The following is a 27,540-nucleotide window of genomic DNA, read 5'->3' on the forward strand; positions in this document are numbered from 1 at the left end:
TTGAATCTTTATGTTAATAAGGCCGCGGGACTAAATAGTATTTCGCCACGTATATTACGGGAATGTGTAAAAGAGCTAATTGTTGAAAAGCCTAATTAAGGTTCAACAAGAATGGCAACAGACAGGCCCAGAAGAATGGAAAACAAAATAGGGCCACTTCATAAGGGAGGAGCTAAGTCGGTAGTTCAGCTATAGAAAAGTGTAACAAGTGTAGTGGTAAAAATAGAAGCTGGTTAAAAATACAGACTTGGATTGAAAATGGAAATCTTGCTTTAGTACCTTTTTTTATATATATATATATATATATATATATATATTTTTTTTTTTTTTTTTTTTTTTTTGCTGAAGCATTTGAGAGCGCCCCATAATAAATTACTGCTGAAATTGAGCAGGATGGGAGTGGATAGTCAGTTGGTAGCTGGGATAGAGGAATAATACTGTAGTACGATTTGTGTATGGGGGGGGGGGAACAATGTCAAAAAAAATGTAGGTGATGGATGGGGTACCACAGAGCTGTGTTCTGGGACTATTGTTGTGTGACTTGTATATCACTAAAGCAGTTCGTTTTAAGAAGATATCCAATTGTTTGATGCTAAATTTGGAAGAGCAATGCCAAGTTTTGAGATGTTGCGAGATGATTTCAAAAGATTTTTGCTTTGGGCTGAAGAATGATGGATAACTTAAATGTTTGAAGTTATGCACGTTGGCCAGCAAAGATGGAATGTGGTTTATCATATAGGAGGAACTTTGCTTCAGTAGGCAGAGGATGCGAGGGATCTGAGTGGATAGTGAAAGTAAAGGGGGACACATTGCAAAAACTGTAACGATTACCCCAAGAATTTCTGCTATAATGCAGAGAACCTTGACTAATACAGATAAAGATAGTTCTACTGTATAAGACTCTAATCAGACCACATTCGGATTTCTGTGCAGATATTTGGTTACCTGGTTATTTTGACGATTAAAAAAAGAGTAGAGGCGAATAGCTGTCAAGACGAATTGTGGTCTGTAGAGCTTAGGATGAGAGTTGATTTAATGAGATGTATTAGTTAGTGAGAGGAGCCTATCATATGTAGGGAATCGTTGCGCAGGGTAATGAATAATATGCGAAAGAGAGGTTGCCCCTGGAAACTACAAAAAAATCGCGCGAGCAAAGAGATGAAAATACCGTTTACGTGGTGAACGAGTGGAATGCATTGCCGGAATAGGTAGAGAGTGTTTTGAAGCCGAACATTTTCGAAGCAAGGTACAATGATTATTGTGGTCTATTTTGCCTGTCTTCGGACTCTATAGGGGAAATACACATCCACATATATACAAATATTAACTAAGTTGCAATTTAAGTGTAAAAGAATTGTTTATTCCTAAATAAATCGCTTTTTTTAAAAAAAAAAGTTTTTAAGTAACTGATTTCCTTGGCGTTTAGCTCGTGCAAGGATGCTAAGTTTAGTTTTTGGAATTAAAAAAAATACTTCCTTGCTTTTGTACAAAAAGCCATCTGTTATTCCTTTTGTAACAATTTTTTTCTCTCTCCATTTCTTGGAATATATGAGAAACATAAAAGTATCGTAACTTGATCACTAACATTTTGGTGCAAAACTTCTGTTGTATATGCTCCAAACTTTGGTTTTATTCTTTCATAACACCCCACCCTAGCACTGAAGGACAAAATTTCATGCCTGGTAGTTTAGGCCTTTTCCAATTTCATTTCATCTCCATATGAGAGAAGTTTATCCGTTGTCCTATGGATAGTACTGTTTTCGAATAAGTTTCTTAGAGGCTAAACCGTCGTTCACTTTCCTGTTCATACAAGTCAAAAGCGAAATTTTTAAAACGTTGATATACTGCACTTAATTTCCCCCTTTCTCAAACTAATTTCTGTTTTCATGGTTTGGGCTAGCGGTGCACGATTTTGTTTATTACATAACACCTCCCGAAACTTATTAAGCTGTATTGTTGGACCTTCCCTTTTTCCTCTTGAGATACTCATCGCCTAGAGGTCCCCATTAGGCGAGAGTATTGTACTATTTAAATTCACTCATCGGCTGTACGGTTATCGCCATCCTGAGATTACTTTACCACTGCTTTGCAACTTTCAAAGATGCTCTCGCCGTTCGCTCTTTTCTACGCCGGTAAATCTCCCACAGCCATCTTGTAAATTCGTATTCTGTAAGCTAGAATATGAAGAAAATCAACTTAATTCCACATAACGGCTGAGTTAGGTTCCATTGTTGCTATGAATAGTGCCTAATACAGATTATATTTGGGTTAAAGCATCTTAAGCAATTTGGACTTAATCTTCCATTGTGTTATGTATTTCCTTCTGATGGAATCAATAGGAGCGTCTTATTTTCATATCTTAATTTTTTTTAGTTGATGAAAGATGGATGAAGTTTAATACCTAGATTCGAGTTTAATAATCGCATTCATCTAAAGTTGGAAATTTTTATAATGCATTAATTTTATGGGTGGAATATTGCCTAGGTAATCTGAAACTTCGCTCTAAGCGACCAAACAAGGAGCATATGTTCTTACTCCGAGCGATGAAAATGCCACTTAAGGTGCGCACATTCATGCTATATAAAGGATCCTAAACAACTGTTTTCATTCACGAAGGTGAGCCAATAGTGCATTAGTACCGTGAGTGGACTATATATTTATTTATTTTTTACATAGTCCAGAAACCCTGATCTAGATGAAACATGGATCCTCTGTAAGCTATTTCAGACCTCCAATAAGCAGGGTAGTGGTCTCGCACTGGGCAATGAAATTCATCCCCGCCTGCAACAATCCCATTACCACGGCGGGATTCCAACTTGCGACCTGTTGATTGGAGAGCTATATGAAAAAAACGTACAAGGCCCAGAAATCATGGAACATTCCATAGAAAGGGAACGTCTTTGTGAAGCCAAAAATGGAAGGCATTGACATGATGTGGTTTTTCCTAACTAATAAAAATATCTGGTGATCTAGCCGCTTCACCAAATTGGCTGTCTTTACAGAGCTTTCATATCAGTGAAACTTTCTTTAAACACTTCACCATTGTATTTATATACATCTTAAATAGCCGAAAAACAATGTGCTGCTGATTTAAGTATTAGAGGTAACATATAACATAATAAAGTATATACTTTATTCTACGTTTATCTCCATAGGCAAATACGTCTCGGGAGAATTTTGGTAGATACATTAAAATATTTATGCTATTGAAGATAGATTTATCGTTTAAAGCCGTGATGTAAACAAGGTGAGGTTGTTTATTCTACTGGCTTGTTTTTAACCACAGCGAATTTTCAGTTAAATAAGACTGGAAAAGTTCTCTTCAAATTGTGGTTTAAAATTTCCGCTCTTGGAGTGGTATGTATTGTTTTCTGTATTATCTCCGTTTATGAAGTACGTCTTGTATCTAATGGTGCATCGTCACTTAAAGTAATGCAAAAAAAAAAGGGGGGGGGGGAGAAGTGCTACTTTTCCTGTTTTTATTATATTAAAGTTCAGTATGACTTGGCATTTATTTGCATTCACTTAAATGTAAATTAGTTTGCTTTTAGGTAGGATTAAAAGTCCAGAAAACAAGTGCACCTTCAGTATGTTCCAGTTATATCAGACGGAAACACAGAAGACAGTGATTTGGCCGAAAACTGTTAATTTCCGAAGTTGTCTTGTATTTCAAAGATCCCTTTTCCTCGAATTTGGGAATCATGAAATGAATGTGGAAATAAGATGCAGCGCAATTGGAAGAACGACGGTACGTTGCGCCCTTCAATTAGAAAAGGACCAAGTTCGATTCCCGCCGGGACGGGAGGAATCTTTATATGGACTTTTCAATTGAAGGTGAGTTAGCTGATCTCATACGGCGGTAGCAGGGTTTTTCATCCCACATACAGACAAATCGGCCCTTCAGAACACACGCAATTTACAGACAAAAAATACTAGTGGTGATGGGCGGTAGATGTCATTGATGGAGATGATTGGTAGTAGAAGTTGTACAATGGGTGTCCTCCTGCGATGAGTCTTCAGACTCCTTGGAGGTGTCAATAATAACAATAGCAAAGCCAGTGATATATATATATATATATATATATATATAATACTTTACCTTATAATAAGTTTAGTTTAATCCTTTATCCAAGTGTGGGCAAACAAAGTTTGCACCTGAAAGTATCTTCAGGACTGGGGTAAGGTGGTACAACACCAGGGCACTCCTTGCAAAGGTGGAGCAAGCTACTAACACTCCTATCTCAGTATCTCCCATAATGCAAAACACATCTCCTTGCAGATTTAATCCTTTATCCAAGTGTGGGCAAACTTTGTTTGCCCACACTTGGATAAAGGATTAAACTATAAATTTATTATAGTCTAACCAAGTGAAAAATAAACTTTCAACATCTTTCTCTAAATCCAGAGTAATTTATTAAAAAAAAAAAAAAGAGTGGCACACCATTTGGCAACTCCTATAGGTAGAGATGACCTGCTAATGCTTCTGCTTGGTATCTCCAGTTGGGCCTGGCTCCCACTGAAGAGACCTCAATAAAGGTCGAAACTAGTCTGGGTTGTGGCCCTTCCCTTAATGCATAACATTAGACATATCCGCAAGGAGATGTTTTGCATTATGGGAGATACTGAGATAGTGTTGGTAGCTTGCTCCACCTTTGCAAGGAGTACCCTGGTGTTGTACCACCTTACCCCAGTCCTGAAGATACTTTCAGGTGCAAACTTTGTTTGCCCACACTTGGATAAAAGATTAAACTAAATTTATTATACTCTAACCAAGTGAAAAATAAACTTTCAAATACTTTACCCTAATCTCTAGGTAATGCTTTAAGTCAATTTAAGGATCTACCTTAAGGGCTATAAACTTTCAGCTGTTCTTCCCGATTAGGGATTTAATTCAGAAGTTTTACTTCTGAAAGAAAGTCCTGACATACTAGAGGACAAAGTTAGGTCTTGAAGGGTTTCAATATGTGGTCTGATATAAGAAAAGTTTGGTTTGCATTCACCTGGACAACCTGTCTAGGTGCTTGAAGGGTTACTTCATTCTTATTAGGAAATGAGACCCAATGTTGGGGGGGGTGAAAAAATCTCAATATGGACCAAGCATTTGATTCTAGGTCACTATTCTGCCTCCAGTTGGTGACAGTGATCATGCAGTACTCACTTGGGAAGTGACTAAGTTTATGAATGTTCCATTCAGAAAAGGAAATACAAAGCAGGAAATTGACCAACTGAGGAGTATACAGAGTTCAGTAGAATGGGATCGGTTGTTGGATGAAAAGAATATCGACAGTGCATGGGAAGCATTTAAGCAATACTTAAATGATGCAATATATTAGAATGTCATAAGAGTTTGAAGAATAAATAAGCAATTCATAAGGAAAAGATGATGTGGAAGGAAGACTGTGTGCATAAGGCTTACGTCTGTTATGAATGTCATAAGCAACAGGCCAGAATAGTTGCAACTGTTGTATGGAAAGCAAAGTCTGAGTAGGAAAAAAAATGGCTCTGTGTGCTAAAAACAACCCACAAGAATTCTATTGATATGCTGCAAGTAAAAGAAAGAATGAACATGAAAGAATATCTCTTCTAAATCCAGATGGCATGAGAGTTACAGATGCAGAAGAGGTGGTTCAGTTAACGAGTGCCCATTTTGTTAAAAGCCATCAACCTGGTGTACACAACATTGAGTTCACTGCTAGTTCTTCACTGGATGAAGAAATGCAGGTGTATGAGGACAAGATATTAGAGCTGTTGCAGATTTTTTTTGTGCCCCCAGAACAGGCAAATTTGTCCACGTCCCAGCCATATACTGGTCCCGAGCTTGGATCAAAGGGGGGAGGGGAGAAGCAATAGTGAACTACCCCATAAAAATCTCACTAGGAATACTTTGTGGGCAATGTCTGCAAAGCTGCCTACGGTTGGAAACAACTGGAAGGGAAAATCGGATCAGAAATTAAATAAGAATTCAGCAATAGGGTCAGATGGGATATCAGCACATCTGCTAAAAGAGTTCAGCTGAACTGGCTATTCCTTTGACCAGGCTATTTAACAAGTCTTAGAATAGGGAAGATTCTACAGGAATGGAAGGAATGCATGGTAATTCCATTGCACAAGAGTGGTGCAAAGACTGATGTATCCAACTGTTGACCAGTTAGTATCTCAGGAGTGGTGGTGAAATTTTGGAAAAATTGGTTATGGCTCGCATACAAAATGGATTGACAGTGAATCTCTACTTTGCAATGAACAACATGGGTTTACTAAGGGAAGGTCATGTTTTAGCAACTTGCTCACATTCTATAATAATGCTACCATATTTTGGAGAGAGTACAAAAGTGTTAAATGATATCAGGATTGTGGAATACTGATTATGAAGACAGATTGAGAATTTGTTGACCACAAACAGGAGAAAGAGGGGGGGTGATATGATTGAGACTTACAAACTTCTGAAAGGATCAAAGAGGATTTCAATTGATGGAATTTTTCAGTTTATGAAGAGTGGGAAAAGGACAGGAGGGCATCCTTGGAAGCTGAGAATGAAGGCCACTAAGAAGGGGAGGAGGGCTAGATTTTTCTCTGAGGGTGGTGCTTGATTGGAATGAATTGCCATTGGATGTTGTGAGTGCAAGCGGTGTGAATGAATTCAAGAATAAGTATGATAGCTGTGTGTGGTATGTGGCTTCCCTCGATGAGTCTCTGACTCCCTGGCGGTCTGTCTTAATAATAATATCTACCAGGTGAAGAACTTTATCCAGATACACCATACTTCTGAAGCAATCCCAAAGCCAAAACTCATATGATTAAGGTCTGAACATGGTTTTCATTTCAATAAATCCTCTGTTTCCAGATAATATGTAGGTCGGTGGTCCAGTTCGATTATTTGTTTATTTCGAAGAAATAATAGCCCGATTAACAAACTTGGTGAAATGCATAGGGATTGTCTGTAGCCCAGATGTCAGTTTTGAGTGTTCATAAACATAAGAATTAATCACTCTGTAGGATATTCCAACAGCAATCGTTATCCACCTCCATGTGTGCTGGAAATGTAAATGCTGTAATCAGTCTTGGTTTATACCACTTTACAGCCTGCATGGTATGGAAAATATTTTTTCATAGGACCATATTCCCTCTGGCTATTTTGCAAAGTTTTTGTTGTCACTCTTCCCAATGATTTGGTTAGGGTACTCAAGTTTGAGGGTATTTCATTTACTGGTTCTCTCTACAGATTGCTTTGAATTTTACTTATACTTTAATTTGAAACACTTGTATAATATTACTACTTTAGTTATTGGAAGTTTTTGGCCAAAAACCATGCAATGCACTATTCAGAGTTATCCTGGGTACTTCAGCAACATGCCGTCTTAACTTCTCCTGGCTTCATAAATTTCCTGGAATACAGTTCCCTCAATGAAATACAGCTAGTAATCTTTGTATCCAAAAATGCATAGCTTTACACTTTTCCACATTAAATTGACATCCACTATGTTTTTGTCCATATTGTTAGCCTGTTTTTTAAATCATCCTGCAGACTCTCTACATCACCTTGATTAACTGTTACTCTACCTAACTTTACATAATCAGACAATTGAATTATCTCCCTTCAAATTATTTTCTGTATCATTTATGCGCAAATTAAATAGCACAGCCATGAAGCACACCACTAGTCACTTGGATTCTGCTCTTCCATACTACTTTTTGGTCATATTTGTCAATGCAGTAGTACCTTTTTTTTTAGAGGTCAGTGACCTCTAACTTCAAATCCTATCCATAATTCTTCAGTCATAAATCCTGTAGTGCTCTAATAATTTGAGCTTAAAGATCTTCTGTAACTAGTGTCTTCAATCGATCTTATCTCCTATTTTCAAATGGGAAAGATGAGCACTGAATTTCAGCACTCTGTCTTTAATCAAAAGATTTTGCTTGCTTTACTTCCATTTACTTTTTTTTTTTGATAAAATTCCAGTTGCTATTGCAGAGGTTTTCTGGTTGGTAATTTAATTTAGTTTATCCTGACAAATGCATCCATAGCCTTGAAAGAACTGTTTTTCATTCAAAATGCTTTCCTCTAGCTCAATCTGTAACAGCATATAAATCCTAAATCTATCTAATCTTAAAATGTTCTCAAATTTGGAAGGTGATGCACTTTAAATGTTTGTTTGCACCATTTTCAGGACTGGACAATTCATATATAGAAGCTAATGCAGTGTTTCCCAACCTTTTTTTGGATCATGCCCCACCTCAGATTTTGATGCCTCCTGTAGCATAATAGTCAACCAACTTCTGAAAAAAGTGTATATGTATATATAATATAAATAGGTACTTCAAATAAAAGAGCATAGGTAAAACTGTTTAATTTGACTTTCTTCAGTGAATATACATTTAAATTACACTTTGTCTATTATAAAACAAATCTATCTCTCAGAAAATAAAATCCAAGTTTGTGATCCTTGAGCTTGATCTCTGCTGCAAAGAGTTTTTTTTTATTTGAGGTACTAATTTAGTCAATTTCAATCTAAAATCTGCATGGTTGGTGATATCTAGATTTCTGTTTTTCAATAACAAGTCATTTACAGCACTAAAGTCACATTCAACTAAATATGACAATGGGAAGGGCAACAGTAATTTTCTTGCAAAACTAGTTGAATTTGGGTATTTCATTTCTCTCATCACAAAGCCATGCCATTGCCCCTTTTATGTTGAATAAAGTTCTAACAGACTCATCATTTTGCAATTTCCTCAAGTTAAATTGGTACTGTTTACTTTTCAGAAGTGGCAGATGCTATGATCTAACCTTAACACACTTATGCTACCAAGTATTTATGTTGATTGCTGTACTAATGTTGCCAGCTTTTTTTCTCGGAAAGTCAGGATTGCAACAAGCTACACTACAATCTATCTAGTTTGTTACTGACCAACCGTTACAATAATTGCTGGCCTGACCTCTAGTGAAAAAAATAAAATAGAATATACATCAATGCTAGAGTCCTATTATTAATATCTGTTGATTGTAGAATTACACTGGGCACAACAACAAGTCTATATGTAAATATATATATATATATATATATATATATATATATATATTTACAATATGATTATACATGTACATTCCAACCAGTTGGTATGGAATAGTTTCCAATACTAGCTAGAGGTTGGCTAGAGTCCTGACTTATGCTGGATCTTATGTATTAGGTAGGCTGAATGTGTGCCATCCAGATTCTTGGAATGTTCATGCTGCCATTGTTGTTGATATTTGGGTGGTTTATCAGAATTTCGCAGCCTTCCTTAAATTTCTTTTCATACCAGGTTTTTTTATGGTGTAAAGAGCAGGTGCTTTTCCAGTCGATTTGGTGTAAGGTGTTGAGCGCATGATCTGAGAGGCCTGCTTCACCAAAATGATTATATTTAATGTGTCTTATGTGTTCTTTCTTACGTATAGGGATTGTACGGCCTGTTTCACCAATGTATGGAAAGTTAAAGGTGAAGCAGATGCAATAGACTCCATAATATGCCAAGGGGAGGAGAGGATCCTTAGAGGAGTTGAATATGGTTTTAAGTTTAGTAGGTGGCATTGAGGTTATAATGGTGTAGGATTCTGTTGATTTTTTTTCCACTAACCCTTTAATGTATGGGATGGCTATGGTTTTACTGTAATCTAGATTCTTTTTTGTTGTTTTATGGAGTATTTTGTTGAATAGTACCATTATTTATGAATGTGTCGCTGATGAGTTTTAGTTCTTGCTTCAGGGCCTGCTGGCTAGAGCAAATTGTTATGGCCCTGTTTTTAAGGGTGTTAATGACTCCATATTTTTATGATGGGTGGTGGTATGAATTAGCATGTATGTATTGACCTGTGTGTATTGGTTTTCTGTAGACTGTGAAGGATACTGCCTGAGGAGAGACCGTGTCTAGGAATGGGAGCGAGTTCAGATTTTCAATTTCGATAGTAAATTGTATGCATTCAGGTGGCTAAGGAATTAGGCTAAAAGAAAGGATTCAGGATTGCAACATCGATAAGTTATTGCCGAGAATGGTGGTTATTTTTAGTATGTTGGTGATGAGGTGAAGAAAGCAACATTTTCTAATTGTCCAATGTGGGGTGCATGCCCCATATTGGGGAATCACTGAGCTAAGTGATCTCATATCACTTGCCTTAGTATCCCATAATGCAAAGCACATCCTTATGGACATGTATAATGCTATGCATTATGGGAAGAGTCATTACCCAGACTAGTTTTGATCTTTGTGGTCTTATCAGTGGGAGCCAGACCCAGAGGTGATACCATCTTTTTTTCAATTTGCTTTAACCATGTCTGAAACCATTTTTCTTCTGAGAGTAAATTGCTTGCAATGTTTCTAAATCTTTTTTTAAATTCAGGATTTTATTTAAATTTTGTAACCAGTATTTAATAAACTTATTCCTTTCCTCTGTAATTTCCACAGTCATCTGTCTCCTTTCTTAAATAATCTAACCTTGGCTTTTGCCCAATCTGATGGAATCTCACATTTCCTCCAACAGTTTCTTAATTTTAAGAATCTGTAAGCATTCTCTACCATATTTCCAAAGCTCTGTATTTATGCCATCAAATCTGATTGATTTTCTATTTTTGATACCTTTTTTTTATTTCATATTTTTTATTGCTTTTAGTTCTATATGTACTGATTTCATTATTACTTTCTATTATTAAATTTGGGTCATACCATAAATTCTAATGTTCTATCCATTGTTTCTCTTATGTTGTATTGATCTGTGCTGTATCTTTCTTCATTGTTTAATTTCCTTAATTTGACTGTCTTGTCTTCCATGCATAACTTCTGTTTGGTTAATACATCTGTCTCAAGAATCTTAATAGCTTTCTGTATAATGGTTTTACTTATGTTTCTGAAGGAATAATTTGTATTCCATTTACTTTTTCCTTTTATTGCATTTTCTATGTGTTCCAAAATTTTAATGCTTTTTTTCTTATATATTATCTTTCTAAGTGCTTCAGAGGCTGCTTTATGAATTAACATTTTCTCTTCTGTGTCTTCAATTTTGGCTCCTCTTAGGCAAAACTTTTTGATCATGATTGATATAGCATTCTAATGCTTTCTGCTTGTAATAGATATACTTGTTCATTTCTTGATTTTTCTTTACTTCCTTTCTCTATTTTGTTTAGTGTTTCTATTTTAGAAATTGCTAAGTAATGATCTGAAAGTTTTTAAATTTCCTCTGTAAACATGTAAATCTTGTACATGCGGCTAGTTTTTGATTAGTAATGATATTCAATTATAGATGTGTTCTGCTATTTGAAGGTTTTTATTGGGGGGGGGACGAAGTTTTAAAATTATTGAAAATACAGTCTAATAGTTTTATGCAGTCTCCATATTTTCCTAAGACATTTTGGTTTGGATTATTTTCCTCTTGAAGATCTGCTGTTAATATAGTCATTTTATTACGTTTAACTGTTTTTTTTTTAGTTCTTTACAAAATTGTACAATCCTCTTTTCTACCTTTCTTTAGGGGCATATACTCCTAATGATATTGGAGTAGCTTCATTATTTGTTTTTAATTTAACTGTTAGTACAATTTTGCAAATGACTGAATTATGCCATTCTATTTTCCCATTTATTATAGATTAAATTTGCCACTCCATTAGAAACTCTGATATGTTGGTCCATTCTACTATTTGTATGCATCTTAACACTTGTAAATCCTAAATTCACCCAACCATAGAATACTGTTTGCATGTGGAGATATTTTGCAGGTTCAAAACCTTGAATGTAGGCTATTAGCAAATAAGTCACTGTACTTTCTTCATTCACTTCATATTTTTGTAGGTGCTACACTACTGAATTAGCCACTATCACTCTCCTTAGTGTCTAAAAAGGAACATATGCTGTTCACTTGTCTTTGCCAAGTTTATTCAATTTGCCTCTGCTCTTTAAAACAGAGGTAGATACGTTTCTTAAACAAGTGATGACTTGTTTAAGAAATAACCTTTCCCAAAAGAAAACTATTAGTTTAAGAAATGAACCAGCAGGTTCCTTTTTTTTTTCTTTTTCTTTTTAAACAGTGTCATCTGGACAAGTGGGTTTCTAGGTTTTAGTTTTGTTGACCTCTTGCACATATGTAGAGTTAATGTGATATAACATGCAAAACTGATTTCTGAAATTTCTGTTTTGTATTTATTTAGGTGATTATTTCTCAAGATGGGTGCTCATTCAAGCAAGCAGAAATCAGTAGATATTGCAAGTTCTCCAAAAAGTAAAAAATTAAAGAGAAGAAAGAGCAAGAAAGAAGTCTCAACAGAAGGAGCAGTTAATCAGGTATTTATGTAATATTTACCATACATTCAGTACAAATGTGCTAATTTAAATGCCAAATTGTATACAAGGAACAGTTTTATTTTTATTAATGAGACTGGTCATCTCATTCTCAGTTTTTAACATAAAACATAGTGCAAAAGAATATGGATTTTGTATGGTGATTCTATAAGAGGAGTGCTTGTGGAAAGCATGCCCATTGCATTTTCCTGGAAATAAGATGTTCAGGAAAGCTGTAAGGATGCAAAGAGAAAAACAATGGAAAGTGACAACTTGGCCAGTACTATAATGATCTAGCAGGTGACAAGTGTAGTATGCAAGAAGATATGAAGCTGCTAGTCAGTCTGTGACTTTGCTATGATTGCAAATGAATTGGTGTGCAGAAAAAAGTGTAGTTTATGGATGGAAGGATTTATATAAAATAAATGGCTTCTATATAAAGGGATTTAGAGAGAGTTTAGGCATCGATAAAGTGTTCTTAGCATTCAGAAGTGCTGTCACTGAAACTAGAATGTTTAGTGTAGTATGCAGGTGAGTGTGTGTCTAAGCAACCTAGATATAAGTGAGAGTGATTTACATTGATGCAAGGAGCTTCTTAGGTTCTTAACATTAGTGGGGTAGCTGCCATAGCTCAGTTGGAAGAATAGTGGAACATTGCACCCTTCGATTGGAAAAATACCTGGGTTCGATTCTTGAAGACAACCATCCCAGTGCACTTTACATGTAAGTGGAGTCCCAATGAGGCAGGTAGAGAAGTTTAAATACCTTGGGTCCATATTCATGAATGATGGAAAGTGGGACGTAGAGCTAGATACTAGAATTGGCTTAGCAAGCTCAATATTGCAGGAGCTTTGCCGTTTGGTAGTATTGAAGCGGGAGTTGAGCTAGAAGGCAAAGCTGGCTGTCTTCAATACAGTATGTCCCCATCCTCACCTATGGTCATGAGAGTTGGGTAATGACCGAAAGAATGCAGACACTAATCCAAATGGCTGAAATGAGGTTCCTTCGAGGAGTTGCGGGGCTGACAAGCCTCTGAAGAGTCAGAAGCTCTGCAATTTGGGAAACCCTCAATACTCGGCCGCTGCTTCTCCGTGTTGAGAGATCAGTTATGTTGGTACGGGCACCTGGTCAGAATGCCACAAGAGAGGGTCCCTCAGCAGGCCCTCTTTGCCAAGCCAGAGGATGGGAGGCCACGTGGAAGGCCAAGGACTCGCTGAATAGATTATATCCAAAACCTTGGGGTGCACGCATTTGGAATCCTACCTGAGCTTGGTGGCAGAGGATCGTGACCATTGGAAGTTCCTCTTGCAGCTGTTGCTCCCACAACCCAATTAGGAAAGGTGGGCCTTGAAGATGTGTGTGTGTGTGTGTGTGTGTGTGTGTGTGTGTATATATTTATTTATTTGAACCTAGAGTGCATCAGGAACAAGCTGCAGAAGGTAGTTAATTTGAAGCAAGAATGAAATTTTTAGCTAGAAAGAATGTTTAGCTAGAATGAAATAATATAGTTCGTACTCCTCCCCCCAGCCTGTATGGACCGGGGGGGTAGATAAGGGAGAATGTAGATAACATGCATTGTGTGCAAATTAACATAATGCATGCAAGTTGAGTAATTATGGGAGCATAGATTAGGATTGGTCACAGGAAAAGGAAAGAGAGCTGCTAAGAGAATTACCTGAGATGATGTGGAGGGGGATAAGATTCAAGAGTGCTGGATAAGGTCATAGCATCAGAACTAGCAGCTCTCTCTGCTTGGGAAAAAGTGATGTATTCCAATAAGGAAATACCATGATCAGGAATATTTAAATAATTATAATACCGGAATTATTTCACATGCAATATTATTTATTAGTATAATTTTTTAATATTTTTTTTAAATAACCTAATCTTAACTTTTTTAATTGTTTTATAATTATTTTTAACTAAAGTTATTAAATTTCCTAATTTATTTTACATTAGCTACTTAGGGTGGCACCTTTTTTGGAATTGTCAGTTATTGTTCTATCAGCTTTGACTATTAAATTATTTAAGGGATTTACAACATATACTGGAATATTAATTTAAAAAAACTTTAATAAATACTTCCTATATTTCGGCTTTTGAAGAGAAAGCCTTAAACTCTGCCCCACAAAAACCCACTTGTTGGCTTCGCTACGTTGATGATGATGTGTTGGCTATTTGGTCACATGGCTCTGATACACTTAAACATCCGACACTCCAGAATCCAGTTACCCTTGGAAAAAGTGGAAAACAACGGTCTCCCTTTCCTAGACGCTAATCACTCGCCAGCCTGATGGATCCTTGGTATTCTCTTTTTACAGAAAACCCACCCATACAGGCAGATACATTCACCAGCAACCCTTCCCCCTTCACAACAATATGGAGTTATAAAAACAATATATAATAGAGCAAAATTCATCTGTTCAGGTGATAATTCCCTAATCATGGAACTAAATCACATCCTTAATACTTTCTTAGCCAATGGCTACAACCCCAAAAAATATTAAAACTAGATAACCACAACCCCCCCCCCCCCTTCATGAAGATTACACTAAATCTATCACCATTCCCTATATCTGGGGTACCTTGGAAAAAATAACCAAAATCTTAAAAAAAAAATGACGTAACTTTTTACAAACCATATAAAAAAATTGGCATCCCTTATCTGCTCCACCAAAGACCAACCACTTCCCATAGACCTACCTAGGATATACTAGATCCCCTGCAGCTGTAAACTGTCCTACTTTGGCCAATCTGGTTTTGCCAGTACACCACTCTGGGCTTGCAGACCATGCTGTGGGTATCTGCCACAGAATATGTTAGAAGAAAGCCATGTTAATACACCACAGCAAGGTTAAATATGAAAGATTGTTCATGGCCTCAGCTCTTAAAAAAAAAAAAAAAAAAAAAAAAAAAAAAAAAAAAAAAAAAAAAAAAAAAAAAAAATCCAAATCTCAATGAATTTGGGTGCATGAGACTGTCCCAAATTTGGCAAGCTTGCATCACAAGCATCAGCCCAACAGCCAAGACTACCCAATATAGCCCACTAGAGGCACCATTAGGACTCTAGGAACAACAGTTTTTGTAGTGCCTGTGTCATAGTTGTATGTTCCCATTGAAGATGGCAATGTGACATTATCGAAATATAGGAAGTATTTATTAAAGTTTATTTTAATTAATATTCCTTTATAACTTATTTCTTCTTAATAATATATATTTAATTTCTTTATTATATAAAGGAATTAATATTCCTTTATATAAAGGAATTCTTTATAATTTAATGGTCATGTGTTACTGACGTATAAGCCTTTCTATAAGAATTAAGATCTATCAGCTTTGTACTGAAGATGCCTGTGATACTCGGGCAAAAATTATACTAATGAATAATATTTTACATAATTTAATTCCAGTATTTTTATTTAAAAAAGGGAGAAAGTGATCATCTGGTCTTGATCTGGTAAATTGCCAGAATATAGAATTTTCTGTTAAGTGGTATAACTACAGGACAGGTAATTGACAAACTGAAAGCATTAGCTTAGAGCAATGCAACACAAGAATTTGGAGAGGGAGAGACATTAGCAGTGCATGAGGTAGTTTACAAGTACTTGAAGAAAGCAGTATCACTCTATAGTGCAGGAAAAAAGTGATCAAGCCCATGAAAAGTACTGCAGAGAAATGAAAAATACAAGGCATAGGCCTTCCTTACCACAGTTTACCTGTGTGGTAAGGAAGTATCCAAGTATGAAAGGAAGCTAGCTGATGAGGCAAAAAAAAAAAAAAAAAAAAAAAAAAACCCTTGGTTCTTTCACCATGGCAAGTAAAAGGAGGAATGACTAAATGGATGAGTTTGACAAGTGCTAATAAGCGAGTTAACAGAAGCAAATAGTTGAGTTACTGAGATCATTTTGCAAGTGTACCATCCATGTGGAGATCCAATGACACTGATAAGAGTGGATAAATGATCCAAGATGCTTCTGACATTACTGTAACCCTACTGTGAATATGGCTATGGAATTGCATCGCATATCAGTGTTATTAGAATGTTCAAGAGAAGTGCACCTACTCTGATCAAACTGTTTAATTTGAGATTTCCTTCTGGAAATTTTGCTGAGGGAGTGGAAAGAGCAAAATAGTTCCTGTGCTTGTGGTTTCAAGATAGAAGTTACCAATTTATAGAGAAATTGGCATGGAGAAGTTGGTAAAAGATGACAAATTCAGGAATATACACTATATTCCTGAATTTGTGTAATAAAGTATATGCCTGTCTCCCTGGCTAGACATGAATATACTTTATAGGACAACATGACTTTGTGAAGGGTAGGTCTTGAAATAGTAATTTGCTTACTTCTTATGATGGTGACAATTGAGTTGGATAAAGGAAATGGCTACTCAGTGATGTTGTTCATTTACCCTTGCACATAGACCCACACTTCATTGTGTAGGCATTTGAAACCAAAATCCTATGGAATAAGTTGGTTAATTCTTATTCCAGGAGTCTATAGCTGCATGTGTTCACTGGGCAGGTTTGAGGGATGAAAAACTAGTTTCTGGGAGGGAAAATCCTCCACCTCCATATGAGGCCAGTTAACTCGGCATTTGATTTGAAAACACTTATGTCGCTTCAGAAGGGACTTGAACTTAGCTCTTTTCAGCTAAAGAGCTCATCTAAACCAACTGAACTACAGAGGACAGGATATTTCACATACTTCTCTATAAACTAGAGCAGATGGAGACAATGCTAGTATTTGGATAAGTGTTTGACTGATAAACACATCAGTGATTTTTGTAGGGGTTGAGTCCAGGAGAAGTCAGGTGAGTATAGAGGAATGCAGGGCTTAGTGCTTGGTCTTCTGTTTTTAATTTCTATATCAGTGATATAGGAAATGATATAAGAGGAAACATTTTTGCTGATTCAAAAAATCATTGAAGATGTCAAGATCCTGCTGGATGACTTGCTATTGGCTAAGGTACCTGGCTGCCAGTGTCATGTGTCCAAGGTCATTTTCTTTTGGATAAAAAAAGTTGTGTACTACATTGATTGTATTTTGAAACTTAGGAAATTGAATGTTAGGGATTTGTGGGCTATTGTTGGTAAGGTGTCCAAGTCTAAACTTGGACACCTTATTTTGGGGGCCCAGGCTCCTTGTAGTAATGTCTGACCTTTCACAAAGACATGTGTTCTCACAGCATCATATTCCCATCTACCCATTTCCAAGTTTGCTCTTTGACCAACTTTGCCTGTATTAGCATCACTCCTGAGATACTGATTGGGCTGCAATTTTTGCCTTATACAAAGAAATTATTTTGCCATTTTCCTGCTAGTCCCTTGGTATTCTGCCAGACGTGAGACTTAGAGCCTAGTCAGTGGAATTTCAATCTCCTTTGCACATTCTTGCAAAATGAGTTAGATATCCCATGATTGTATTTGTGTTGATTCTGCAATATCCTAAGAACTTCTAATTCAGCCTCAAGCAGGCTTAAAAGAATGAGCAATTTTGATGGTTATTTAAAAACCAGAAATTGAAATTTGAACACGTTGAATTTTTGCTTATCTCATAGTAAATTAACCTGTCTTAATTTTTATTATACAGGCAACCTACAGAGATGACTAGTACTGAGAAACAGTTATTTAAAATTCTAAATACCTGTTTGAACTTCTGCCATATTTTCAAGGCAAATCTTAATTTTACTTTTCAGCAGCATACCAAAACAGGTTTTCTGGTATGCTTTCTACACAAAACCAGTTTTTTTAAACACTAATCCCAAACTTTTTTATCCTGAATTTCTCCTGATTCACCATTCCTGCTTGACTGTTTTCTTTTAACATTATCATTGTTCTGGATACTTCATTTAAGTGAAACTGTATTTTTCTTTTACAGAAAAATGGTGTTGAAATTGAAAGTAAAAATGGCGATGAGAATAAGCCAACAAAGGAAGAAAAATTAGTACTTGAAACTGGTTCAGGTACGGGTGATGCTTCTGAATGTATTAAAACAGAAGACCATGTGGACGTTGAAGATAAACACTCACTCAGTGAAAATGTCACTTGTGCTGCTATTTCAAATAATGAAGTTGCAGAGGTTGTACAAAGTATAGAGGACAAAGTAATCCTTGAATCTCAGACTACAGAATTAGACATAAAGACTTCTGAAAATGAAGCAAACTTGACAATAGAATCGGGAGATTCTAAAGGAAATGAAACGGAATGTTTGGCACAGCAAGAAATATCTAATTTTCAAGAGCCATCCTGTAATAGGCATGAAGTAAAGGCTATCATTGAACAAGAACCCTGTGTAGATAAAAGAATAAGTGAAATATCTTCCTCTGAAGTGAGTGAGACTTCAGGTAATGAACTAATCCCTAAAACTGCAGATTTAGCTAAGGAAACATCTTCAGAATCTGAATTACCAAATGTAGAAGTAACCACAGTGCCAGAAAATGTTAAAGATGAAACAGTTGAGAAAATCATCAAAAGCAGAGTTTGTCAAGAAACAGAAGCAGTTATTCCCGAAGAGTACTCTACTGGTCAGAATAAAGAAATTGAAGAAATCAAATCTGAAAAAAAGGAACCAGAAGAGAATGTGTGTAAAATTGAAATATTGGATATTGAGCCTGAGTGTTCTCAGCAAGAGACTAAAAATGAACAAGAACATTTGGTTGCTGAAGATCAAAGTCAGTGTTTGAGTAATCTGGATCATCTTACAACTGAAGATGTGACAGAAGAGTTAGGTGCTGTATCTTTAAACAGTGCACAAATTATAGATGAAGCTTTCTCTGAAGAGAATTCACTTATATCTGAGTGCATGAAAACAAAAGAATTTGAAATAAACTGTGTTACACAAGAATCTGAGAATGACTTGACTGCATCACAATTAGAAACCAAAGTGGAAGTTGAACTTTCTATACCTGAACCACAGTTTGATAAATATGAAGACTTGAAAATACAGGAATTTGAAAAAATTGAAAATTCACAGAACTACCAAGGAGAACAGCACAAAAATGAAGAATTAAATCAAGGAAAATTGGAAGTTTGTTCTGATTCCTGTCCAGCAGATAAGACTTTAGAAACTAAAGTGAATTATCAGGTACATGAGGCATCTGATACTACAGAAAACTTGTCTTTAGAGCAGACCTCAGTACTTGAACTGGACAATTCAGAAACAGTGAAAAAATTTGAAAGCGAGATTAAAGACAATATTCCACTTGAAGGAGAAAACAAAGGTGAAAACTTTTCTGTTGAAAACATAAATTATATAAATCAAGATTCTTTTTTAGAATCTGAAAAGATGGAAAACAGCAAAGAAATATATCTGGAATTGGAAAAGAATCAAGAACCTTCAACATGTGAAGATCTAGAGAATGAAATGCCAGATATTGGAATAGAAAATAGAAAAATCCAATCTCCAGATCTTGAATTTAGTGAATCAGAAAATACTGATGTCCCAATAGAACTAAAAGCAAAAAGTGAAACATCAGAAACTGAAATTGCTAACACTGAAAATTTTTCTGAAGAAAACTTGAGTGTAAATACTGAACAAAAGAACCGGTTCGATTTACAAAATGAAATTTTGCTAACTGAACAGAATTCTGTATCTGTAGATCTTTACATACCAGAAAAGAAATCAAATGAAGATGATAGTTCACATGAGACTGATTTAAAAATGAAGGAAAGTTGTAAAGATTCTGGAAATGTTAATCTTTTCATGCTTGACTTAGGAGATCAAGCCTGTGCACACCTTATTACTGAAAGTATGGGAAACCAGGAAGAAGTAGTTCAACTGGTATCCAATCAAAAAGAGAATGAACCCATTATAGACTTTGAAGTTCAGGGAGAGTCTAATTATGAAACTGAAACAGATATTGCATCCAGTGAACATCTGAATGCATTGCTAGACAATCAAATTGTTAAGAACATTGAAAAAGCTGAAATCCTCTCTGCTGAACATAACTCCTCAAGTAAAGATGAACAGGTGATAAGCTTCACTAGTGATTTCACTACTGAAGAGCATCTTAATATAGAAGACTCTGAAGTTAAATCAGGAAATGAAGAAAATAAGATGGATGTATTTGAAATAGCTGAGAATGTGACAGAGGCTGATATTAAAAGTCAAGATGGAACTGTTTCAAGTGACTTTGAAACTGTTTCAACAGAATGTGCAGTAATAACTGAAAATGTGAATGATGAACCTAGAATTTCTTCTGTGCTTGAAGAAATAAATCTTGATAATGCAAAAGAAATATTAATTGAATATGAAAGCAATGAAAAAATGTTATTGCCATGTTTAGAACAAGAAAAGGTAGATGAAAGTTCTAATTCTGACCAATTAATATGCATTAGTTCTAAGTCATTAAGCATGTGTGCAGATCACGTAGAGGTAGTTGTCAACTCTGAAGACATGCATGAACCATGCGAAAGCAAAAATATCAATTCTGGGAATTTTAATAGACCCTTAGAGAGTGAACTTCTGTCCATAATTGAAAATGAAATAGAGCAAGAAATAACTGAGAAATTTAAAAGTACTGATTTTACAAATATACTAGACTATCCAAATTTAGCTGATAATTCTGAATGTGAAATTAGTGAACAAATAAATGTTAAACAAGATTGTAATGTAAGAGAACTAGATTCATGTTACATGAGTGAAGATAAAATTTCTAAAGGATTTGCAATCAGTGAAGTTAACTTTGAATTTCCAGGCACACCAGAACAAAAAAATGAAGTTGATAATGAATCTGCTTTGTGCAAACCATATGAAGAATCATTAGCAGAAGAATGTGTAAGTGATAATTTAAATAGAAATTTTGTGGAGGTCAACATAAATGCTTTTTGTAATATCCCAACAATTGCTGAAGGAAATGAAGGTGAATGTTCAGATAAAATTTATGAAAGTAACATTACTACCAGTGAAGAAGACTTAACTAGCTTTTCATTAGAAGAGAATATGACAAATGAAGAAAGCAAAGAAGAAGAATTAATTATATGTGAAACTGCTACTCCTGGCACTCAAGATGATTCTATGACGACAAATGAATTTACTGATCTTAATGCTGCAGAGTATTATCACAGGGACATAACAGATAATGAATCTACATGTGAGGTGAGTTTCTCTTAAATTTCAGGACTTAATATAACTAGTTGATGATTTTTTTTTTTTTTTTAGATGTCTAGTGAAATGAAAGCAGAATTATGCATGTTTTATATAAAAACATCTAAAGATGCTCTTATTTTTTTTTAAGTATATGTTGTAACTTTGTTATGCATAACTATAGTGAATTTTGCTGAAATATTTTTGGTTAAAATTTACTGTTGAAAATCCAGTTTGGTCTGGGCAAGTACCACATGCACCTTTTGGTAAGCAATTGCTATTTAATTACTAATTTTGTACATTTTTGTGTACTTTAGATTAAAAAAAAAAAATGGGAGGGGGATTTTCAGAGATTTTTGAAAAATAACACTTACCATTATGAAAGTAAACATTGAATATTATAGCAAGATATCGGATGCATGAACCACATAAGACCCCACCCCTGCCTGTAGAAAAATACTTCTGCATCCACTGAATTCATAAGTACTGACACCAATACATTAAATGAAGTATCGAGTATTTTTCCATAGGAAGAAATACTGCCATTCCACATACTTCTCAGAATCAAATGACTAACACAAACCATACGTAAACCCTCAACTTCTTGGAGATCTAATAAGGCATTAAAAAAAAAATGCAGTGGAACTATTGTAGACTAGTTCATTTTTTATGTTGAGCCCATACATGAGAGCTTGGTTGACCAAGCTATAGTACATTAGTCCTGCATATGGATAATAGGTTGGAAAAGGAGAAACTTTTTTCATTTGGTTTAAAAGCCTGTATATTGTATCTTTGGGGAAATACATCAGGGAAAAGACTTCTACAGTACAGCAGTAGCAGGGATGGAGGAGGAAAAGAAACTTGTTCTGTGGGTTTCAGGGTGTACTGTTATATTGGATGGCAGCTATACATGTTTCATTGGGTTAATAATTCTAAGTGGGGAGAATTGATGCTATTTCAGACGAACATTTGCCTTGGAATTGTTCATAGAATATAAGTTGTGGAGGGAGTGAGTTGGTAAGAGATAGGTCATTTATCGATTTAATTGCTTTCTTCTGTATTGAGTTGAGCATTTTGAGGGAGCTTTTAGAAGCCCCACTCCAAATGTGAGAGAACTATTCGATAGTTGGGGTGATTTGTAATAAGATTAGCAGCTGTCCAGAAGTGAAGTAACATCTTGAGCAAAAGATGTTTAATCCTTGCTACTTTAAATGCCTTGCACTATACAAGCATACGCAAAGTTGATACATAAAGTATCTTTTGACTAGGCTCCTTTGTATATAGAGGTTGATGACTTCACATCAAGTTTTAATATTTTATAATGCACCACTTCCTTCCTTGCTGTGCATTATGGAAAGGGTCACTAGCTAGACAGGTTTTGTTCAACCTTGGTATCTCTGACTAGGGTTGGTTGATTGATTAGGAATTTATATGGCTCAAAGACAGAAGTCATTATGTCAAACCAAAGGTGACAACAGCTCGAATTATCAATAAGCAGATTAATAACAATCAGTAATAAAGAGTTACACATGGGAAAGTCCAGATGGAAGATAAAAAAAATCAATTAGATTTATAGTAGTCAGTAAACGTTCCATCAATGGAATACGGAACTCAAAGGTGATGCCAAGTGCTGACTGTGGATCTGATTATAGACTGGTCTTAATGAAGATGAATATTCACCTGAAAACAATAAAATTTAAAAAGTCAACCACTAAAATGGGATCGCCAAATGGTATAAAATCAAAATTCAATGAAAATATTTCAGAACTGCTGTCTGCACAGTTGCAAAATGAAAATGAACCCGCTCAGTGGAATAGACTATAAGTAGCTATCATAACATCTGCTAAAAACCACATCAATAAACAAGGAAGAAAGAAAGAAACCATGGATAACTCAAGAGGTAATAAACCTTATTGATGGAAAAGAGGAACAAATGAAGAAGAAAGGTTAAGATATAAAACTTTGGATAAAAGAATCAAACAGTCAATATAAAAGATTGAAAGAAAACTGGATAAATAGGCAGTGCACTGAGATAGAAGAATTACAAAATAGGAACAAAACCAGAGAAGCATTCCTGAAAGTAAAAGAACTTGATGGAAAAGCAAAACGTGGACAAGAACCAAATGGTTAGTTTTTTGTAATGTCCTCCAGGAGGACACTTTTTTAAGAAGTTTTTTTAATTTTGTAAGACCCATTTTCCGATTATATTCTGAGGTGTTAAGAACGACAGTGGCATTACTCTTATCGGCTCTAGTGATGACAATACTTTTTTCTTTCCATAATTTTCTGAGGGCAGAGTTGTCGGAAAGAAATTCATTCTTGGAGGTGACGACCGGGAGAGAATGTTAGCTATGTCAAGTCTCTTTTCCATCAACTCTGGTTATTTTTCTTGGAAAAACAATCTACAAACAGAGGGAATTGCCACGGGTCCCCCTCCCCCTTGCCAATTTTGATATGGAAAATTTTGAAAAATGAGCCATAGACTCTTCCCCTCTAAAACCTTTATATCTGGCTAAGAGATATGTAGATGTGTTTTCTATTTGGTCTCATGGCCCAGACACATTAGATTCCTTTCTCAGTCACCTCAATAGTTTACATTGCAAGAATCCAGTTTATGATGAAAAAGGAAAATAACAATAGTTTACCCTTCCTGGACACCTTTTTAGTAACACTCCTTCCTAACGGTTACCTTTCTTTCTTGGTATATATAGAAAACCTACTCATACAGGCAGATACATTCACAAACTCTCCCACCACTCCTCTCTCAGCAATATGGCATTATTAAAACTCTAATCAATAGAGCCTACAATCGTTAATTCCAGTGAAACTGCCCTTTCAACTGAACTTGCACAACGTCTTCCTTTCCAATCGCTACAATGACCACAGGATTAAAAAAAAAAAAAAAAAAATCATTAAAAAAGTACAACCTCCATACAGCTTTTAAGCCCTACCGTAAACTTGCTACCCTTATCCGTTCCACCAAAGACCAACTCCCTCCTCTCTGTGCCTGGAGTATATAGTACCCTGTGCCTATAAACTGGTTTACTCTGGACAGACAGGCAGGTCAGCATCCATTCAATTAGAACAACACCAATCTTGCATCTGCAATCACGATTATGGTCAATCTGGCCTCGCAGACCATGTTTTGGATATTACGCACAGGATCTCCTGGAAAAAAACAACCATGCTCCACCATAGTAAATTCAAAAGAGAGACTGTTTTTTGAATCTGCATCAGCACTCGGGAATCAACATAATTTAAACAAATGTGATTGCATTAAACTTCTCAAAATTTGGGAAACATTAATTATTAGAGTTCCCTCTTCACATCCTAGGCCACCTGCAAATGCCCATAGAGGGCACACCACCTAGATAGTACTTTAGTTTCACTCACTACTGTTGCTTTTGTGTGCGATGTTGTTACAAAAAGCTTTTTGTAATCCCTGAAGATGTCTCCGTGACAGAGACAAAATATTGGAAGTATTAAAATTATTTTTAATCCTTTCTCAGTGCTGATAATTATTCCATTAAACCTCCAACATGAATCCCATGCATCTAAAATTATTTTAACCATTGTTAACAAACAAATTGAAAGAGCCATAAGTGATGAATTGAGTGAACAGAAAGGCTTCAGAAGAGGAATGGGAACCATTAATGCTATCCTGGAACTAAAAATACTAATAGAAAGATCATTTGAAAGAAATAGGAACATTTACATATGCTTCATAGACTTTCAGGATAAAACATAATAAAATATTCAATATATTAGATAAATTAGACATAGAAGATCATGTACTTAAAATTATGTACACCAAACAGAAAATGCAGCTGTTTAACAATGAGACTTCTATAGTGAAAATAAAAAGGAGTTAGACAAGGTTGTATCCTTTCACCAAATCCATTTAATATCTATAGTGAGACGGTGATGAAGAAGATTGAAAAACAAAAAATAGGAATTAGTATTAATGGTATAAAATACAACAATCTTAGATATGCTGATGATACCATTCTAATAGCAGAAAACCGAAACAAGCTAATCAAATTACTGTAGCTATTAATTGAAGGTAAAGAATTTGGATTAGATATAAATGCAAAAAAGACTAAATTTATAAAAATCTCCAAAGAAAGCAGATCCGAGTCAGAAATATTCATAAACAATATGAAAATTTAACATACAATAGAATACAAATATTTAGGCACCTACTTTACTGCAGATGGAAAACAAGATAAAGAAATAAAAAAAAATAAGAACAGCCATAGCTAAAGATCTGCTCAGTTCTGTGAATATCGAGACAAAGAAAAGAATGATAAGAACATTAGTGTGGCCAATTTTCGCATATGGAAGTGAGACCTGGATATTCAAGAAGAGAGTAAGGCAATGGATAATGGCTTTTGAAATGTTGTGCTATAGGAGAGCTCTGAAAATTCCATGGACAGAATATGTGACCTAGAGAGATCTTTGTTACAGGAAATGATCCAGAGAAAGATGAGATTGGTAGGACATGTATTGAGAGGTTCAGCAGGACAGAGGATACTAACAATTTTAGAAAGAAAAATTATGGGAAAAGGATCAAGAGGCAAAAAAACAAAGGATATGGCTTGAAGATATAAGATCATGGACAGAATCACATGGCTATGCAGAAACAAAAAGGAAAGCCACCAACAGAGAACTGGAAGGACATGGTGCTGCACCCTCTCACCAAGGAAGCTACATGAAGAAGAATAAAGAAATTAATAAATAGCCTGTTATGTACAAAAACTAAATTATATATAAAAAAAAAATTAGTAAAGCAAGCAGTATACACAAAATTTTCCTAGTCAAACATGTTTTGTATACATCTTTAAAACTTTTCATGCAATTTGTCTGACGTCTGCTTAAGGAAATATAGTTAAGCCAGCATAGTAGAAAATTCATCCTTTTCTGGTGTGATGAGTGTTACATTGTTCACACATAGATGGGCCATCTGTCCTTAATAAATAAGAACATGTAAGATGAGTGATCTGTACAGAGCCTAGCAAGAATGCCTTCCTCTTCTGTCTCTGGCTTTGACTGCCCATGCATGAATTTCTCCTCTTCCATAGCTCAATCTCGTGCAATTTGTCAGTGCTTCCTGCCATGATGACTGCCAGTTGAGATCTTTTTAGTATCTCAATTGTCCTCTTGACAATTAGTCAACACCTTTTTTTAGTATCCTGTAATGAAAGTTTAGGTATATCAAGAGAATGATGTTCCTGGTTGGAACTAGGTTATAATCCTGATGCATCTCATACCTGTTACTCCATCTTTAAGCTCTGAATATATCTGGAATGTAGGGATCTTTCTCATATTGCTCCTTGAAGACTTTGAGATGTTACTGTAATTGTTACTCATTTTTTGAGTGATATCTTTCCACGATGATATCACCAGAATCTTTTTTACAGTTTTGGAAGATCCTGCTAGTTCTTCTAAACCTTAAAGGTGACATTGGTGCATCGGAACTGGTATTACATGTCGTTTTTTTTTTGTTATCAAATGATGTATCAGTACTAGGTTGTGAGGAACCCAGAAAAATTTGAAGATGAATAATTCATGTTCAAGGTATTTTGTTGGACATCAGTGCTCCTCGCCTATCACATAGTCACACATAGTTGCTCACTTGCTAGCAAACAATGACTGCACTTGGGAGTGGGATGCCAGGGCTATCCTGGATGCTATACTGCACTACAGCAAGCCTTGGGTCCTTGACTTTGGGTAGAAAGTTTACTACAACACTAACCCTTGCAAGCAAGTCCACTAGCCAATTGATCCTGTCTAGGAAACCTCTTGGCAAAGCAGAGGCCAGCGTATTGATGGATTACCTGGATCTCCCTTTGCAGATTATACTGCACAGCAAACACATTAGCAGGTTGTTTGATCCCAGTGATGGTGGTCTTGGAAGGTGGAGATATATATTAAAAAAAAAAAAAAAAAAAAAAGGGCCAGTACCATCACTGGGAGATCCCCTCTGTCATGAATAGGTGGCCCATGTTGGGGGAGGAGGAGCCTGGTCTGGGCAGTGACCCTTCCCATAATGCATATACTTTGCAAAGGAAGTGTGCTTTACATTACAGGATACTAAGGCAATTGATGTGACAGCTTCTATATAGGTAGCCTAGTTGTGAAGATACTTTGTGTG

The 27,540-nt window shown here is 35.7% G+C and overlaps 1 protein-coding gene across 4 annotated transcripts in view; it reads left to right on the forward strand.

Moving 5' to 3' along the window:
• Positions 1-27,540, forward strand: part of LOC150102487 (uncharacterized) — a 67,095-nt gene that overhangs the window by 25,039 nt on the left and 14,516 nt on the right. For 3 of the 4 annotated variants that reach the window (XM_090399015.1, XM_090399017.1, XM_090399014.1), the window contains exons 2-3: positions 12,171-12,303; positions 18,180-21,398. In XM_090399015.1, the coding sequence (XP_090255141.1) occupies positions 12,187-12,303; positions 18,180-21,398 (3,336 nt within the window). In that variant the 5' untranslated portion in view covers positions 12,171-12,186. Of the gene's footprint in view, positions 1-3,237; positions 3,358-12,170; positions 12,304-18,179; positions 21,399-27,540 lie in introns of those variants that run through there. The other variant, XM_090399013.1, reaches the window with a different exon arrangement.

The sequence above is a fragment of the Typopeltis vanoorti genome, chromosome 10, assembly GCF_054136105.1.
Source record: "Typopeltis vanoorti isolate ZY-2024b chromosome 10, IOZ_Tvanoo_1.0, whole genome shotgun sequence".
Taxonomy (NCBI): Eukaryota; Metazoa; Arthropoda; class Arachnida; order Uropygi; family Thelyphonidae; genus Typopeltis; species Typopeltis vanoorti.